Raw genomic sequence first — 19,088 nt, forward strand, 5'->3', positions numbered from 1 at the left:
AAAAGATTTGTTCCAGAAGACCTCAGTTAACATTAAATGCATTGCCACAAAGTAAGAGCATAATGGAATAGCTTGTCAGAAATTAAATTCAAGATGAAAACTTAATATTGTTTTACAAACACTAATTAACTCATGCAGATTTATTCATAATTACTTCGCACTCTGTAATTCATACCAATAATTTATACACCACTACCCTAAAATTACTAAAAACCTCATAGTAAAATTTAGTTTAGTCAATTCTTAATTACTGATTTGTGATCTTGAACTTCTTTTCCTAAATTTTCAAAGATTTTGTGGAAAGGAACATTAATTTGAATGTTACCTCTGGAAATCACAACTTTTAAAATGCATCATGGTTTCCAAAATTCACCTGATAATATGAACAATCCCTAAGGAAAAATCTAGTTTTGGTTTATCCTTCTGTTTCTGAATAATTGTTTGTTTAAAAGTCAATATTCTTGCCAATAAAATTTGAAAAAGTTGTCACAAAGGAAAAGGTAGTGTAAAATCCTGCACCTAAGTAGAAGTTTGCAGAGAGGAGGGGCAGGGGACACCAAAGGACAGCTCTTTGTGATAGCCCCATATTGAAACCAACCAAGTTGGGACCATTGAAATGTACAGATGAGAAATGCTGGTGCTTAAGTAGTCAAGGTTTTGTTGCTGTTATTATTTGTCTTTTGTTTTTTCTATTTCAGTCATTTTTGAAGCATTCTCTACTTTTTGAATTCTTCTGGTTAAACTCATAGTGAGAAAATGGAATAAGGTATTTTTAAGGTCTCCTACTGTGCTTTGGTACACATTCAATTTGGACCACAGGACAGAATTTTTTAAGCCTTATGAAATCAGAAATGGAAATTATGGAAAGCAGTGAATGGCAGTCAGAGTCCCAATCAAAGCTAAATGTCATGATACTCCATGAGACAGTAATGAAAGCAATTTTTTCTTCGAAAACTGTGATTTTTATTGTTGGCAGTCACCATCAATTAGAAGAGTAGTTTTTTGGAGGTAATTATTATCACTCTTACTATTTTCCCTTCTTTGAAACAATCTCCTAATATATTTGCATATATAATTTCTGTGCTTAGAAATGCAAATGAGAGTCAAAGGTGTAATGTTAAGTTTTCTAGTAGCTACATTTAAAAAATAAAAAGAAACAGGTGAAATTTATTTTCATAACATATTTTACTTAGGCTTGTATATGCAAAATATGATATTGCAACATGTAATATTATCAAAAATTATTAATGAAATGCTTCGTATTGCACTGTATATTCATAATCCAAGATCTATTTCATGTTTACAGCACATTTCCATTCAGACTAGTACTTAACAGTCACATGTGGCTAGTGGCTACCATAGTGGACAGAGCAAATCTAGGTAATATTTATCCAATATGGTGGGGTTAATGTTCATATCCATTGCATTTTTCCTGCAGGCAACCTTCCTCTTGTTTTGACTATGCCCACTATTCCCTCAGGGAGGATCAGGATTATTATTCAAGGATGCGATGAGAAAGAATTAATGGTTTGTCCATCTTTTATAGATGGAATGCATTGATCAGTTTCATTCTTCCAAAAAACAAAATACTGGTGCACACAGTATACAAATAGTATTAAGGGACAATCCCAAGGCTTTTTTTTTTTTTTTTAAGAAAAAAAGTTTTCTAAATCCCAGAAGTTTTATTTTAGATATCCTGAGCAATGTTGGTACTGAGAACTTAGACTGTAACTTAAAGGAAATGCCCTTCTAGTCCAGGAGCTAGGAAGGGAGGAAAAAAAAAAAGAAGTAAATGCTGCCACAAGTGACAGAACAGAACACATTAACTAGGTTCTTTGACATGCAAAAAAAATAGAAGTGGCAATGGAAAAGGAGTGTATTTTGGAAGCAAGAACCTAAATAGCACACCTAACTCTCCCTCTGCACTGTGGGTCCTACAGGGAACATAGAAGAAAGCTGAGAATTAGTTCTAACATTCCTGCCAAAGCTTTGCTGCTATGAGGCAAAGGGCCCACAGGGCCCACGGGGTGAGCATCTGTGAAATAGGAGCTTAACAAGATGGGTTATTACAGAAAACAAGGAAAATTACTTTTCCTTCTTCCCTCCTTTCTTTCCTTTCACATATCTGATCAGCTGCACATAATTTTTAGCTCAATTACAAACAGTAATTGGGTAAAGATGAGACAATTAAAGGCACACTAATGAAGGACTGGTCAGTTGAAAGCAAAGAGATAATTAAGGACCAAGATCCAAAGCTATAGAAGATAGTTTACAGATTTCTTCAGATGATTTAGATCGGGGCTTTTCAAACAAAGTACATACCTATTTACTCTGCTATCCTGTTAAAATATAGTCTGATTTGTAGGTCTGAGGTGTGGCCTGAGATTCTGCATTCTCAATAAACACCCAGGTAATGCTAATGCTGCTGGTCCAAGGACCACACTTGAATAGCAAGGCCTAGGGGCTATGTATATCACAAGTTTCTTACGAGTAGTTGTCAAAAACCCCACCACAGGAAGTGACTTTCAAGGGTTAGCTGTACATGGGTAAAAGTGTGGAAGAAAGTTATCAGAGAACTGATCATGCAAGCAGTGTGGAAAGAGGAATTGTCTGAGAGTGAGGATATGGGTGTAGACTAGAGATTGGTGGTTCTGTGATTGAAAACCATAAAAGTGAAACTCAGCCCATTTCCAAGATGCAAAGAGGGTATTGCTCCTGCTGTCCAATTCACAGAATGCCAGATCCAGGTGCTGGCTATGCCCATGTCAGAAAAACACCTAGTCACAGAGTGGTGTGTTGAACACCCCCAGCTGCCCTTTGAATAGAATTATCCAGTGACTTCTTTATTGAACAGACCGAACATGATTGGGACCTTTTGGAACTTACATCATCGGCCGTCACTGTCATCACACTCCTGCTTTTCTTCATTATAGAGGTGGAAAATATCCCCTCTTAGGATGTCTGTTATTCAATGCAGCTTTGCTGACACTTTTTAATACCTACAGGAGAAAACACACACAAAAAAAAAAACAACAGCTCTGTATCCTCAAAGAAAAATATGTGGCATACTCTCTAAAGTAACATTTGAAATGTGTAACATGTACATGCAAAACCAAACATCATAATTTACCAAGCCAATTAAATGTGATATGCTGAGAAAAGAGCTTCACAAAATATTAATACAAAAATCCAAGAAATTGGTACAAAGCTATTTGGGAAAAGATAGTAAGAATAATAAGTAACAATTAGGCTCCCAAATAATGATCATGAAGAATATAAAAAGAATATGCATTTTACACAGGTGCTTTATAGTTTACAAAGTATATTCCCATAAAATATTTTATTTGATGCTTGCAACAGTTTGTTAGACTATTTTCATCATTTTTTCTAATAAAGGAACAGAGAGAACAATTATTTGGCCAAGGTAACATAGCTAAAACATGACAAGTTCAGAATTTAAAGAATATGACTGCTTTATACTGTCAAAAAAGTAAAGAAAAGTAAACCAATACAAAATATATATACATGAAAGAAAAAAACCTTAATCGTCATTTTTACCACCAGTTTAAATCTTTCATATGTCTAATGCATAAACTAGTAGGCAATTATTTATCACAGAAAATTCTAGCAACCAGTAGTTAGAGCTTGAATTTCCTGGTTTAAGTCACAGAAATCTAGCTATTTTGAGATACAGATGCTCTAGTTCATGACATTTGCTTTGTGTAGATCATTGGAAGTCACTGTAGAAACAAAGAACCTCAATAACACTACCAGAATTTAAGGGTGCACTCTTATCGTAGAAACCAAAGGCAAAGCAGTCACTGGTTTATGAACACTCAAAGGGAAGAGGGTGGGAGGGGGGTAAAAGGTAAAATAGTATCTATTGGGCACTATGTTCACTATTTGGGTGATGGGTTCACCGGAAGCCCAAACCTCAGCATTACTCAATATATCCATGTAACAAACCTGCACGTGTACCATTAAATCTAAAATAAAATTTTTAAAATATAAAGTTGTCATACAATAGACTACAAAACAACACAAAGAATTGTGTTTGCAGAATTTAACTGAAAAAAGATGTAATATAAAAAATACAAAATCCGAGAAGTATTAGTCCATATGATGGTTTCACAAGGTCTTAGTACCAAAAATATCCTGTATTATTGCTGAGCTCAAGGACTCCTATATATTTTTTCACTGTGTCCATTTAACCCTTAATGCATGCTTTATTTACAAAGTCTGCTTCTCTAGCATGAAGATATATATAGATTAAAAACATGATGAAATTGTAGCTGTGTGACTAGGAATACTAAGTAGTGGCATTGTACCATCACCCAGGAAACCAGGGTTGAATTTCTAACACATAATTTGACTACATTATGCAGGAGTTGGCAGTGAAACTGACAAAGTAGATAAGAGAATGGGGGAAGGGAGAAACTTTGCCTTTATAAGTGCTCTAGGGAGAGAACCCCACGGGCTTTTCAGGTATTTGATTCAATATGCCAAGGAAAAGAATTTCCTCGGCATACACGAAAGGATGATTAGAACTACGATGCCCCTCTAATGCTGACCAAACAGCAGTAGGCAGAATTCTAAGGCTTTTACTCAAAGGCTGGTTGAAACCCAGCAAAAGTAGACAAGTAACAAGAGATATTTCATCAGGGTTATAGTCAATATCGAGGGCCTCTATAGGTAGGGTTAAACCTGAAAAAAAAAAAAGTTCAAACTCCTAAATTTAAGAAAAGCAAGATTTAAATGAGTTTTAAATGCAGGATATAAAACTATACATACTCAATGATTATAACTGTAAAGTTGTGAGCATATAAAAAATATTAAAGGTGCTGTGTGAAATGATGATAATATAATAATGATAATAATAGAATAATGGAATAAGGGTTATAGAAGATTTCCTAAGTGAGTTGAATTTCTTCAGTGGAGATAATGTAGAACAATATTCAAAAATATAAAAAGGTATGCCAAGAGTGCAACACATGTAGAAAGATGCCATCATGCAGAGAGCAAAATGGTCCAGGGTAACATCAGTAGATCTTTTGAGAAGCAAGAGTATTTTTGTAAGGTCTTAGCCATGGAAATAATTTTGTTTTATGATCCTTTGAGTATGATAACTTACTGTATAAATTCATGTGTCTTCAACCGGACACATGTCCTGGCTCGGAAAAAGCAGGATCACAAGTTACAAGGCAGTTTTCCAACTGTTCTACAATAAAAATACATTATTTTATATTTAGGGAAAAAAGCCAACATATGTTATATAAGACCAAAAACAGCAAGAAATATAGATTGATTATTTTCTGGGATATTCCTCATCTGCCCCTTCAGACCCACTCTTGGCCCTTCTCCATTCTGGTCTGTGCCCTGGGAGGCTGGCCCTCAGGTGCTGTCTAGCCCTCTGGCTCCTGGGTATGTTCAGTCAATGGAGGCAGTTGCAAAAGATCAGAGGGCAGGAGGAAAGTCTGCTGGTCATAGTGCAGCCATGGCTAAAATGTTCTGCTTGAGGTCACAGATCCTGCAGGACTTCCTATTTAGCTGTAGAACCGGAAGCAGCTTCCCACTGTTGCTAGCCTCCTAGTATTTCATAGCCCTTTTTGGTTATCCTCAACCCTGCCTATACCCTTTGTAAATAGTACTTCCATTAAACTTTCTTTCATCCTCTTTAAGAGAACAATCTGTTTCCTACTAGGATCCTGACTAATACAGACCTGCTTCCAAAACTTGACAATAGTCAGAATTGTTAAATATCTCCCCTCAGTTCCTAGCACAGTGACTGACACAAGCAATTCTCAATAAATAAGTATTCAAAGAATAAATGAGTAGAACCTACTTGGAGATCTAGATTGGTTTTGATACTTTGAGAAAAGGTCAGCAAGCATTATCTCAATTTGTTTTTGTAAGTCAGAAATAGTTTCGTGTCCTCACTCACAGATGACAATGGAGATTCTTTTCAGGAACCTCTGCTGCCTTTTGTTTAGGCTAACAGAGATGGAAGATTTACCTTGAGTCATTTTTAAGCACTCTACATACATGATTTCAATGATATCATAAAAGCAACCAACCAAATGTGCTAGGCACAATTATCAAGACAAGTGAGGGCATCATGTCTTGGGAAAAGTAATGAAACCTGCCCAAAGGCATGCACTCTGCTGGTTAAGACCAGAACATTCTTGTTCTAAAACCAAGACTATTAACCTATCACTGTACAGCTGATTGGGTCTTATTTACATCTTTTCAAGGTGAAACTAAGTGAAATGGTTTTTGTATCTTTTTTTTCTGATGTTGGTAATACAAGTTAAGTTGATCAGTTTCCTGGAGCCATGCTCCCTGCTAGTGTAAGGACAAAAATAAGTGATATTAAAAGATACTAAAGTTTTTAAATACCTCATATTTAAGGCAAATGCTGTAAGTGAGAGGACAGATCAGGTTCTCTTAATCTGAGATTATTGTCCCTTATAAAATTTGCTTCTGAATAAACAAAACACCATATGCTTCATTAAAACAAAGTATTTCTAAAAATTTCTAAGGTGATAAATGTGATGGCAGATTCCATTTCTGATATATGTTTAATAGTTTTCCCTGTGGTTTTATATTTAACCACTTAAAAGATGCTTTTAAATTTATATTAGTCCTTTATAATTTTCTGTTTTATTCAGACTAGAATATTCTTTATATAATTGCACCTTTTCCTTTTCCCCTTTCTCAACAGATATTTAAAGGTTAAAATGAGGAAAAAGACCCTGACTTCTGTGTTAATAGTGTGAATTTCACCTTTCACAGGTTAGAGTTATCAGTACTAGTGACACTTGGCTAAAAGGAATTTCAATGAATAGTGATAATTATTTTAAAATTCTATATCATGGACACATGCTAGACAAAACCATGCAGAAATGAGAAAAACAAAAGTAATATTTTGAGTTTAAAAAATACTACTTTTTTCCAATTTAAAAAATATCTTTTATTTTGGAGATGATGTTCAAAAAGCTTTCACTCTATTTCTTATGTAACTGATTTATTGAACATTCTGAACTCAGTAGAGCACAGATATGAAGTAGTCTTCATTTTTCTCCAATAACTGTTTTCCATATGTAATATCAAATCTATTCTGTCCTCCTTGACAACAGTTCAGATTGATTCCGTAACTCCCATCTTGTAACTGTTTTAATTCAGTGGTCAGTGTCTGGGACTTGGAGTGGGAAAAGAGAATGTTCTACTCTTTTATTCTTCCTCCCTACTTTTATCTTCAGGTTCTAGCTCTTTCCATATTGCGGCAGAGTAGAAGAATTAAAGACAAGAGGGAAAAGTCTTCTTACTTAACTAGGCATTTAATTGCAGTCCTTTTTTGAGCATCTCTGCTTCTCTGGTAAAATCAGACTCACTTTGATGCCTTCTCTAAGGCAGGTGTTGAGATGAGGCCCTTCCTCTAATGGGGCAGTAGGAGCTTTCACACTGGAGAGAAGTAACTTAGCTCGTCTCCTCAGTTCCACCCTCATTGGCACATATTGAAACTCTTGTTGGTGAGGTCCCCTTGCCTGATAGTCTACTCTCTTGATTGGAATAATGACATGATGACTCAAGCTGCATGTCCACTTGATCTAGAATAAGCTCAAGCATCCTGGTCACACTAAATATATACACTAAATGTATGTATACTAAATGTACAGATACACCTAAATGTATATGCTACTTTACTGCTGTTTCTTCTCTGTTCCCTGCTGTATCTCTCCACTTCTCTTTCTCCTTCTCATAAAAGCACAAAATTCTTCTACATAAGTGATCAATGGAGAGAAAAGATACTGTCAGTTATTTACCAATGTCTTGCAGCCCTAAGCCAATCATTCTAAATTCTGCTATGTGAATCAAACTACATTACAGACTACATTGCAAACTACATTTAACAGATTCTCTATCTAGGTGGCTACCTTTAGGTGTTGACAATGGAAATCACTGGTGGGAGACTTGAAGAGACTTGGAGAGAGGAGACCTTCTTTATTCTTCCAGGAGAATGGACAAATTGCTTGTATTAAATCCTTTGTTTTCCTAACTGGAGCCTAAGGGATACAGAAGTTAGCCTGTCCTTTGTCGAAGGTACTTCTGTCCTAGAAATGGTTCTTCATTTTCAGTAGGCCAATAACGCACTTCTCCAACACCTCCTCTCCCCATCTAGAGTCTATATACATGAGAGTTCAGAGGTTGCCAGGATGAGGATTAGAATCAGAACCCAACTAGCTGCCTCTGCCTCGGAGCGAGGCACCAGACCACACTTGTGTATGTCTATCCTTACAGAACGTGGATAGTTTGATGGCTTCTAGTTCACTGTTTTGGGTTACAGTTGTCCTTTCTAGCTTAACAGGAAATGTCCTACTCATCTTCTTTTAGATGAGAAAATGTCCCTTTATGAAATGACAATAATATAATGAGGCAATGGTGTATTTTTGCTTTGTTTCTTAATGTTCTGAACTGAGAAAACTAAAAATTGGCAATTCTATGTCAGTCTCCTAATTCTTTGGAAATTTTAACAATTCATAAAGTATAAATGTCTAAGAACCTCAAAACTAAACCATGGGATCTTGACTTTTATAACTAACATTAAGGTTTAGTTCAAGAAAACAAAGGTTTTCTGTTTGTGCTAGCATATAATGTACTGTGAACTGAAGGAAGACTTGCTGAACAAAGCAGAGCCTGAACTGCTATCTCCACTCCCAGCCCCTACATCCACCTAGCTATAGCTATCCACTTAGCTCTGGGACTTCGGTTTCCTCAATTGTCAAATAAAGGGACTGGAGTATAATCATCCATAAACTTTATGAAACCAATGAAATTCCAGAAAACTAGCAGAAATAAACACAAACTATAAAAAACAACTCTCAAGACTCAACAATTAGATAAACATATCCAGAATTTGATACATAAAATATTAGACTTTCCCCTTTAATTTTCATCTACTGCTCTCATCACACTTTTAGAAATTCAGGACTGTTGTACCCAGTTATTGCTGCTTTCTGATTTTAATATGACGGAGATAAACAGAGACAAATGTGCTTCCTCCCCAAAATTTTTGAAGTTGTATGATGCAAACAATAAAGAGCAAGTAAATTTGAGGGAAAAAAAAGTATGTGTAATAAGAAAGGTCATTTTATTTGTAAAGTTGCTCAATATTTAGATATAAACATTGCTGAGAGAGAAGAATCAGTTTTTTCAATTAAGTAGTAAGTATCAAGGACTTTTGAGATAAAAATTGAAAAGTGCTAGGAATTAATATGAACTTAAACCATTAGCTTATCCTGAGAGAACAATAAGTAACGAAGAGATAATGGCATCCTTTTAAACAGTCATCAAAACGCAAAGTAGCAAGGCTAAATGCTGCTTTGAGTAAAACCCATGTTTCCAGAACAACCACTTAAACCAATTTCTACTATAAAATATGTTCTTTGTAAATTACTAATCGGGCATAAATTTGAAATCAATACACATGGTGACAAAAAAAAGAATTCTTAGTATTCAATTTGCTGAGCTGAATGCTAATTTTCAACAATAACACAACAGAGAGAAAGTGACAACGAATCCCATGTTTCTGCTTGTGTAAATAATGCCTTAATGAATTTCTTAGTGAATTTCCCTGCAGTAAATACTAAGTGGAAAGTTTTAAAGAGTTGAATTATTTTTCTTAGTCTAAAATAAAGTAGCCACTGCTTAATCTCTTATAGTTTAAAACACCACAAATCACTTTCGTTTCAGCCATTTTTTGTTTCATCTTAAACAAAAGGAAAATAACAACAACAACAAAAAAAGCCCTGTATTCAAATCTATTAATAACCTGGTATTGCAAGCTCTCTCCACACCTGAGAGTTTTCATCTCTGAGTTACCACTGTGCCAAAGTGAAGATGGCATTAGAGGAGGTTGAGGATGGATTAGGGAATTTTTTCCGTCTCCTAAAATAAACCACGGATCTACAAACAGATGTAAAAGGCAAGTATGGCTGAAACACATTCAATTAATTTAGTAAGTATTTGTTGGGTATGTGCTCATTCTCAAATTTCGATTTTTTTTTTTTTTTTTTTTTTTTTTGAGACGGAGTCTCGCTCTGTCGCCCCCAGGCTGGAGTGCAGTGTCCTGATCTTCCCTCACTGCAAGCTCCGCCTCCCGGGTTCACGCCATTCTCCTGCCTCAGCCACCAAGTAGCTGACTACAGACGCCCGCCACCACGCCCGGCTAATTTTTTTTTTTTTTTTTTTTTTTTTTTTTTTTTTTTTTGTATTTTTAGTAGAGACGGGATTTCACCGTGTTAGCCAGGATGGTCTCGATCTCCTGACATCGTGATCTGCCCGACTCGGCCTCCCAAAGTGCTGGGATTACAGGCCTGAGCCACCGCGCCCGGCCCAAATTGAGATCTTCTAATGCTACCCTCAGAGGTATTTAGTAACAGCCACTCTAGATCTCAATTAATATTACCAACTTTCAATGAGAGTACAAAAAATTAAATTGCATCCATGATCCAAAACCCCTATTTCCATCCATCATCAAAAAACACTTTTCATTTGATTTCTCAACATCAACAAAAGATTGAGAGCCCAACATGTGGTAGGGATTTGCTAGATGCCGTGGCTAATACAAAGATGAAAATATATATAGTCCTTGACCTTAAAATGCCCCTGTCTCATCTTAGGAGAGGAGAATCAATGCTTATTCATCCTACAATACTGAACACCTTGGCCTGTGCCAGGTTCACAGTGCAGTGTGAGAAGTGCAATAGATCATGGGTTAATCAGATGAAAAAATGAGTGAAGGCCACCTCTATGGGCAAGATGTTATCAAGGAAAGCTTCGTTGAGGAGGCTACTGTCCTTTCCCAGGTACTGTAACTAAGGAACAAAGAAAGAAGTCCTTCCAGTCCTCCTCTCTCTGTTCTCCAGTGTGATCTTTTAAATATGCAAAATTCCTTATATTAATCCCCAGCTTTGCATTCTTCATGCTTTCTGTAATTTTTAGGATAATGCAAAACTCTTAATATGAAGATTAATCATACAAGTCCCTACAGATCTGGTCCCTGCTTGACTTTTAAGCCTCAACTTCCTATTCTGGCTTCCACTTGCTTCCCCACCTTATGCTTATGCCACATCACTCTCCCCTGTAACTCATTTAGCTTTAGTTCGACTGGTTTTACAGTGACTGGTTTTACAGTGTATCCAGCATGCCTTTCTTGTCTCTGAACTTTTCCTACACTGTAACATGTCTTCAACTTTGCCTGGCTAACCCATTCTTCAGCCTTCAGCTTTGATGTCATTTGTTCAGAAAAGCCTTTATGGACTTCCCCTTCTTGTAAGAAGGTATCATCACATTATTTTTCCATTCACAGTATTTTTCACAATTACATATTTGTTTGTATGAATGAATAGGTTTATGCCTCCCAGAAGCTCAGAGAGAGAACCGCCAACCACTATATCTCTTGTGCCAAGCAATAAATATTTGCTGGAAAATGTTTGAATGAGTAGACTAGATAGGCTTGAGGCCTCTTGCTAGATTCCCTGAAAGTGTGATAATTCAAAAGCAGCAGATAGGAGGGGGCAGGAAACAGAATCAGAATGCCTGGTAAACTGCAAATGTCAGCTATATTGACAGGATACATATTCCTACTCTTCTGACAGAGATATGAATAGCTTTATGGCAGGCACTATTCTATAGTCCCTAAATCTATCATCTCATGTAATTCTCACAACTATTTTTATCTCCATTTTTCAGGGGAGAATTCTGAGGCCCAGAAAGGGTGAATGACTCATCTAAGCTCACTAATCTAGGAAAAGGCAGGGAGACAGGATTCACACCCAGGCACTATGCCTGCAGAGCTCATGAAATCAACCATTACCTCTGCTGCCACTTGGAAGCAGCAAATAAGCATTATTTATCAGAGAACAAGCAGCAAATGAGGATGGGTAGGGGCCAAGAAACAGGATAAGTGGGAATAAAAGTGGTATTTCAGAACAAGAAAGGAATCAGAAGATTTTTTAAATGATGAAACAAAAAAAAAGAGATATGCAGTTGGCAGAACATATGGGGCCCATGAACAGCTACTCTTTTATGTAATCTCATAGAAATTTACATTAAATTGGAAAACGTAGATTGTGTGTATAAAACTGTATATCTAAAACATAACTTAAAAAGCATAATAATTTGTCTCTGTTTATCTTATGCTTCAACAAGAATTCACCAAGTATTTTTTCTTCTAAGTTAGGCTTCAATACAATACTAATTTTTTTTAAATTAATAGAGAAGACGCTTGACATTCATTCACAAGTGCTATGTCTCTAGACTTTTAAAAATTGTTCACCTGTACAGTGCTGTTCAAACATGTTTCATGGGGTATATGAGACACAGACAGGAATTTGGTCTAAGTCTTCTTTTTAGACTCAAAAATCCCAGACACTCATCATCAAGTAACTAAGTTTTCGTTTCTTGTGAAGAAGACTGAAACAACAAAGGATGGCAGTTCATTCTTGTTTTAAGCAAGCAAGCACACAAAATTTCTGTGCGTTCCTTTATCAGAAATATAAATACTACATCATTACAGACTTCATAAGAGGAAGATCACAAAAATGTGAGAAATCTTCCCAGGACTTTAAATGAATTAATGGCCTAATATTTACTGGCTTAACTGAAATATAATTGGTTTATGAAGTCTGCTAGTGATTCCCTACCTAGAAGTAACATCTAATTTGGGCCTCTCTGTCCCAGCTCTATTAAAATGTCAGGGGATTCAGGTCTATGTGGACATATGAAAAACAAGCATGTAAAAAGAAACAATGTCAAAAGCAGAAGACTGAAATTCTTGTGGTAATACTAGAATGCCACATAATATTGTTTTGATAGAACATAAAGGAAGAGAGAAATACATTTTTATTGGTCTTTAAGTATCTTCATATTTAGAAACTATCATTTCCTTATTTATTTTTTTAAATTTTTTAAAAATTATTTTGAGACAGGCTCTTGCTCTATGCCCAGGCACAAACACAGCTCACTGCAGCCTCGACCTCATGGGCTCAACTGAACCTCCCACATCAGCCTCTCAAATTAGCTGGGAGCACAGGTGCACACTCCCACACCTGGCTAATATGTGTGTGTGTGTGTGTGTGTGTGTGTATTTTGAAGAGATGGGTTTCATCATATTGCCCAGGCTTGCTTGCTTGTTTTCTTTTTTTCTTCCTTCCTTCCTTCCTTCCTTCCTTCCTTCCTTCCTTTCTTTTTCTTTCTTTCTTCCTTTCTTTATTTTGTTGTTGTTGTTTTAGTTTTTACTTTTTTTTTTTTTTTAATTATACTTTAAGTTCTAGGGTACATGTGCACCACGTGCAGGTTTGTTACATATGTATACATGTGCCATGTTGGTGTGCTGCACCCATTAACTCGTCATTTACATTAGGTATATCTCCTAAAGCTATCCCTCCCCCCTACCCCCATCCCATAACAGGCCTTGGTGTGTGATGTTCGCCTTCCTGTGTCCAAGTGTTTTCAGTGTTCAATTCCCACCTATGAGTGAGAACATGCAGTGTTTGTTTTTTTGTCCTTGTGATAGTTTGCTGAGAATGATGGTTTCCAGTTTCATCCATGTCCCTACAAAGGACATGAACTCATCCTTTTTTATGGCTGCATAGTATTCCATGGTGTATATGCGTGACCTTTTCTTAATCCAGTCTATCTTTGATGGATATTTGGATTGGTTCCAAGTCTTTGCTATTGTGAACAGTGCTGCAATAAATATATGTGTGCATGTGTCTTTAGAGCAGCATGACTTATAATTCTTTGGGCATATATCCAGTAATGGGATGGCTGGGTCAAATGGTATTTCTAGTTCCAGATCATTGAGGAATCGCCACACTGTCTTCCACAATTATTGAACTAGTTTACAGTCCCACCAACAGTATAAAAGTGTTCCTGTTTCTCCACATCCTCTCCAGCACCTGTTGTTTCCTGACTTTTTAATGATCGTCATTCTAACTGCTGTGACATGGTATCTCATTGTGGTTTTGATTTGCATTTTCTCTGATGGCCAGTGATGATGAGCAGTTTTTCATGTGTCTGTAGGCTGCATAAATGCCTTCTTTTGAGAAGTGTCTGTTCATATCCTTCACCCACTTTTTGATGGGGTTGTTTGTTTTTTTCTTGTAAATTTGTTTAAGTTCTTTGTAGATTCTGGATATTAGCCCTTTGTCAGATGAGTAGATTGCAAAAATTTTCTCCCATTCTGTAGGTTGCCCGTTCACTCTGATGGTAGTTTCTTTTGCTGTGCAGAAGCTCTTTAGTTTAATTAGATCCTATTTGTCAATTTTGGCTTTTGTTGCCACTGCTTTTGGTGTTTTCGACATGAAGTCCTTGCCCCTGCCTATGGCCTGAATTGTATTGCCTAGGTTTTCTTCTAGGGTTTTTATGGTTTTAGGTCTAACATTTAAGTCTTTAATCCATCTTGAATTAATTTTTGTATAAGGTGTAAGGAAGGGATCCAGTTTCAGCTTTCTACATATGGCTAGCCAGTTTTCCCAGCACCATTTATTAAATAGGGAATCCTTTCTCCATTGCTTGTTTTTGTCAGGTTTGTCAAGGATCAGATGGCTATAGATGTGTAATATTATTTGTGAGGACTCTGTTCAGTTCCATTGGTCTATATCTCTGTTTTGATACCAGCACCATGCTGTTTTGGTTACTGTAGCCTTGTAGTATAGTTTGAAGTCAGGTAGTGTGATGCCTCCAGCTTTGTTCTTTTGGTCTAGGACAGAATTGGCAATGCGGGCTCTTTTTTGGTTCCATATGAACTTTAAAGTCGTTTTTCCAGTTCTCTGAAGAAAGTCATTGGTAGCTTGATGGGGATGGCATTGAATCTATAAATTACCTTGGGCAGTATGGCCATTTTCACAATATTGATTCTTTCTATCTATGAGCATAGAATGTTCTTCCATTTATTTGTGTCCTCTTTTATTTTGTTGAGCAGTGGTTTACAGTTCTCCATGAAGAGGACCTTCACATCCCTTGTAAGTTGGATTCCTAGGTATTTTATTCTATTTGAAGCAATTGTGAATGGGAGTTCACACATGATTTGGCTCTCTGTTTGTCTGTTATTGGTGTGAATGCTTGTGACTTTTGCACATTGATTTTGCATCCTGAGACTTTGCTGAAGTTGCTTATCAGCTTAAGGAGATTTGGGGCTGAGACGATGGGGTTTTCTAAATATACAATCATGTCATCTGCAAACAGGGACAATTTGACTTCCTCTTTTCCTAATTGAACAGCCTTTATTTCTTTCTCCTGCCTGATTGCCCTGGCCAGAACTTCCAATACTATGTTGAATAGGAGTGGTGAGAGAGGGCATCTCTGTCCTGTGCCAGTTTTCAAAGGAAATGCCCCCAGTTTTTGCCCGTTCAGTATGATATTGGCTGTGGGTTCATCATAATTAGCTCTTATCGTTTTTAGGATATGTCCCGTCAATTTATTGAGAGTTTTTAGCATGAAGGGCTGTTGAATTTTGTGGAAGGCCTTTTCTGCATCTATTGAGATAATCATGTGGTTTTTGTCTTTGGTTTTGTTTATACGCTGGATTACATTTACTGATTTGTGTATGTTGGACCAGCCTTGCATCCCAGGGATGAAGCCCACCTGATTATGGTGGAGAAGCTTTTTGATGTGCTGCTGGAATCAGTTTGCCAGTATTTTATTGAGGATTTTTGCACCGATGTTCATCAGGGATATTGGTCTAAAATTGTCTTTTTTTGCTGTGTCTCTGCCAGGCTTGGGTATCAGGATGATGTTGGCCTCGTAAAATGAGTTAGGGAGGATTCCCTCTTTTTCTATTGATTAGAATCGTTTCAGAAGGAATGGTACCAACTCCTCCTTGTACCTCTGGTAGAATTCGGCTGTGAATCCATCTGGTCCTGGACTTCTTTTGGTTGGTAGGCTATTAATTATAGTTTCAATTTCAGAGCCTGATATTAGTCTATTCAGGGATTCAACTTCTTGCTGGTTTAGTCTTGGGAGGTTATATGTGTCCAGGAATTTATCCATATCTTCTATATTTTGGATTTTATTTGAGTAGAGGTGTTTATAGTATTCTCTGATGGTAGTTTGTATTTCTGTGGTATCGGTGGTGATATCCCCTTTATCGTTTTTTTATTGCATCTATTTGATTCTTCTCTCTTTTCCTCTTTATTAGTCTCGCTAGCCGTCTATCAATTTTGTTGATCTTTTCAAATAACCAGCTCCTGGATTCATTGCTTTTTTGAAGGATTTTTTGTGTCTCTCTCTTTCAGTTCTGCCCCAATCTTAGTTATTTCTTACTTTCTGTTAGCTTTTGAACGTGTTTGCTCTTGCTTCTCTAGTTGTTTTAATTGTAATGTTAGGGTGTCAATTTTAGATCTTTCCTGCTTTCTCTTGTGGACATTTAGTGCTATAAATTTCCCTCTACACACTGCTTTAAATGTGTCCAAGATATTCTGATATGTTGTGTCTTTGTTCTCTTTGGTTTCAAAGAACATCTTTATTTCTGCCTTCATTTCGTTATGTACCCAGTAGTCATTCAGGAGCAGGTTGTTCAGTTTCCATGTAGTTGAGCGGTTTTGAGTGAGTTTCTTAGTCCTGAGTTCTAGTTTGATTGCACTGTGGTCTGAGAGACAGTTTGTAATAATTTCTGTTCTTTTACATTTGCTGAGGAGTGCTTTACTTCCAACTATGTGGTCAATTGTGGAATAAGTGTGATATGGTGCTGAGAAGAATGTATATTCTGTTGATATGGGGTGGAGAGTTCTGTAGATGTCTATTAGGTCCACTTGGTGCAGAGCTGAGTTCAATTCCTGGATATCCTTTTTAACTTTCTGTCTTGTTGATCTGTCTAATGTTGACAGTGGGGTGTTAAAGTCTCCTATTATTGTCGTTTGGGAGTCTAAGCCTCTTTTTAGGTCTCTAAGGACTTGCTTTATAAATCTGGTTGCTGCTGTATTGGGTGCATATAAGCTTTGCCCTAAGAATGAACTCATTCATGAAATTTGACAAGCACCTAATACATTTGATATGCAGGAAGTGAGAGACCAGAAGGGACAACTATTAGAGGACAAAGAGACTTAGCAGCTACAACATCTCAATTTTCAACTATTTTACATTCTGGAACTTGGTGTAAGATTTTACTTCACAAGAAGTTCTGCCACTTAAAAAGAAAAGCTTGAAAACCACTACAGTACTGCTTATTATACCCACTTCCATAAAGTGTGTGGGTATTTTAATAAGTAAAATTTGAAAATCATTTTCAAATGCACAAGCTTCAGTAACTGAGTCGATCAACTGGTAGAAAGAGTATCAGCGATTGAAGATCAAATCATTTTCAAATGATTTTCAAATTTTACTTATTAAAATACCACCTTTGTAATGTTTTCCATACCATGATTTCCTTATTTTGTAGAAAAAAAATATAGAGGCCCATAAAAGTTGACCTGTCATTCACCCAGTTAGTTGCATAACTTGGCCTTTGGTCCATAGTTTGTTCCACTATAGTGCCTATATTTGCAGACTCTAAATTAAAGGGTTGTTTCGCTTAGTTTTGTTTTTGTTTTAGCAAAAGTTTATTTATATATTGGGAAGCTTTCTAAAACCAAAAAATATACTTCTGCACCCACCAAAAATTTTAATGATGAATCCATATAGTCATGTACTTGGGCATTTATTCATTCATTTACCCAACAACAATTTATTGAGCGTTACTGAGGGCCGTGTACTGTATAGGCTTGAGGAATCATAGATGAAATAGTATGACTTCTGTCCTCATGGACTGTTGAATCTAAGTAGAATATCATCACAATCATAATGCACAACTGATACAACCAGTTATATAACGAATATGCTTTACAAGATGTGACAATAACTTAGAGGAAGGCTATGTAAGTCTGCCTAGGAGGACCCGGGAAGGTTTCATCAAGAAAGTAAATCTAAGCTGTGCTTTTGTAACATAAGTAGAATTTTATCAGGAAAATGAAGGAAAGTAGTTAATTCATAAACAAAACTTCTTATCACTGATACTTAGCTACCAATAAGAGCTCAATTACTGACAATGAAATCATTAATGAGTCATTTGATCCTTCTAAACTTGCATTTCTATTGGCAAAATAATTATTTGTTGTATACATTTCTGATATGGCTGAAATAACACATAATCAATATAAGAAAGTGTTAAAATATTGCATGCTACTCTGAGATCAACCACAGACTCAGCCATAAATTAAATCTCAGTAAGTTCAAGAAAATCAATATCATACCAACCATACTCTCAGTCCACAGTGGAATAAAAATAAAAATCAATACCATGAAGATCTCTTAAAACCACACAATGACATGGAAATTAAACAACTTGCTCCTGAATAACTTTTGGTTAAATAAAAAAAATTAAGGCAGAAGTGAAAAAAAATTCTTGAAATAAATGAAAATAGAGACACATACAAAATATATGGGATGGAGCAGAACCAATGTTAAAAGTTTATACTGCACTCCTCTGGGGACAGGGCATACCTAAACAAAAAGCAGCAGAAACCTCGGCAGGGGTAAATGCCCCTGTATGATAGCTTTGAAGAGAGCAGTGGATCTCCCAGCACGGAGGCTGAGATCTGAGAATGGACAGACTGCCTGCTCCAGTGGGTCCCTGACCCCTGAGTAGCCTAACTGAGAGACATCCCCTACTAGGTGCAGACCGACACCTCACACCTCACATGGTGGGTTACACCCCTGAGACAAAGCTTCCAGAGCAAAAATCAGACAGCAACACTCACTGTTCAGTAATATTCTATCTTCTGCAGCCTCCGCTGCTGATACCCAGGCAAACAGCGTCTGGAGTGGACCTCAAGCAAACTCCAACAAACCTACAGTTGAGGGTCCTGACTGTTAGAAGGAAAACAAACAGAAAGGACACCCACACCAAAACCCCATTAGTTCGTCACCATCATCAAAGACCAAAGGCAGATAAAACCACAAAGATCAGGAAAAAGCAGTGCAGAAAAGCTGGAAATTCAAAAACACAGAGTGCATCACCCCCTCCAAAGGAACGCAGCTCATCGCCAGCA

The 19,088-nt window shown here is 36.7% G+C and overlaps 1 protein-coding gene across 2 annotated transcripts in view; it reads right to left on the reverse strand.

Annotated features, from left to right (window-relative positions):
* LOC105498452 (phosphodiesterase 4B) overlaps positions 1-19,088 on the reverse strand; it is a 585,501-nt gene that overhangs the window by 442,903 nt on the left and 123,510 nt on the right. For both annotated transcript variants that reach the window (XM_011770587.2, XM_011770584.2), the window contains exon 2: positions 2,887-2,999. In XM_011770587.2, the coding sequence (XP_011768889.1) occupies positions 2,887-2,928 (42 nt within the window). In that variant the 5' untranslated portion in view covers positions 2,929-2,999. The remainder of the gene's footprint in view (positions 1-2,886; positions 3,000-19,088) is intronic.

This window comes from Macaca nemestrina, chromosome 1, assembly GCF_043159975.1.
Source record: "Macaca nemestrina isolate mMacNem1 chromosome 1, mMacNem.hap1, whole genome shotgun sequence".
NCBI classification, from domain to species: domain Eukaryota; kingdom Metazoa; phylum Chordata; class Mammalia; order Primates; family Cercopithecidae; genus Macaca; species Macaca nemestrina.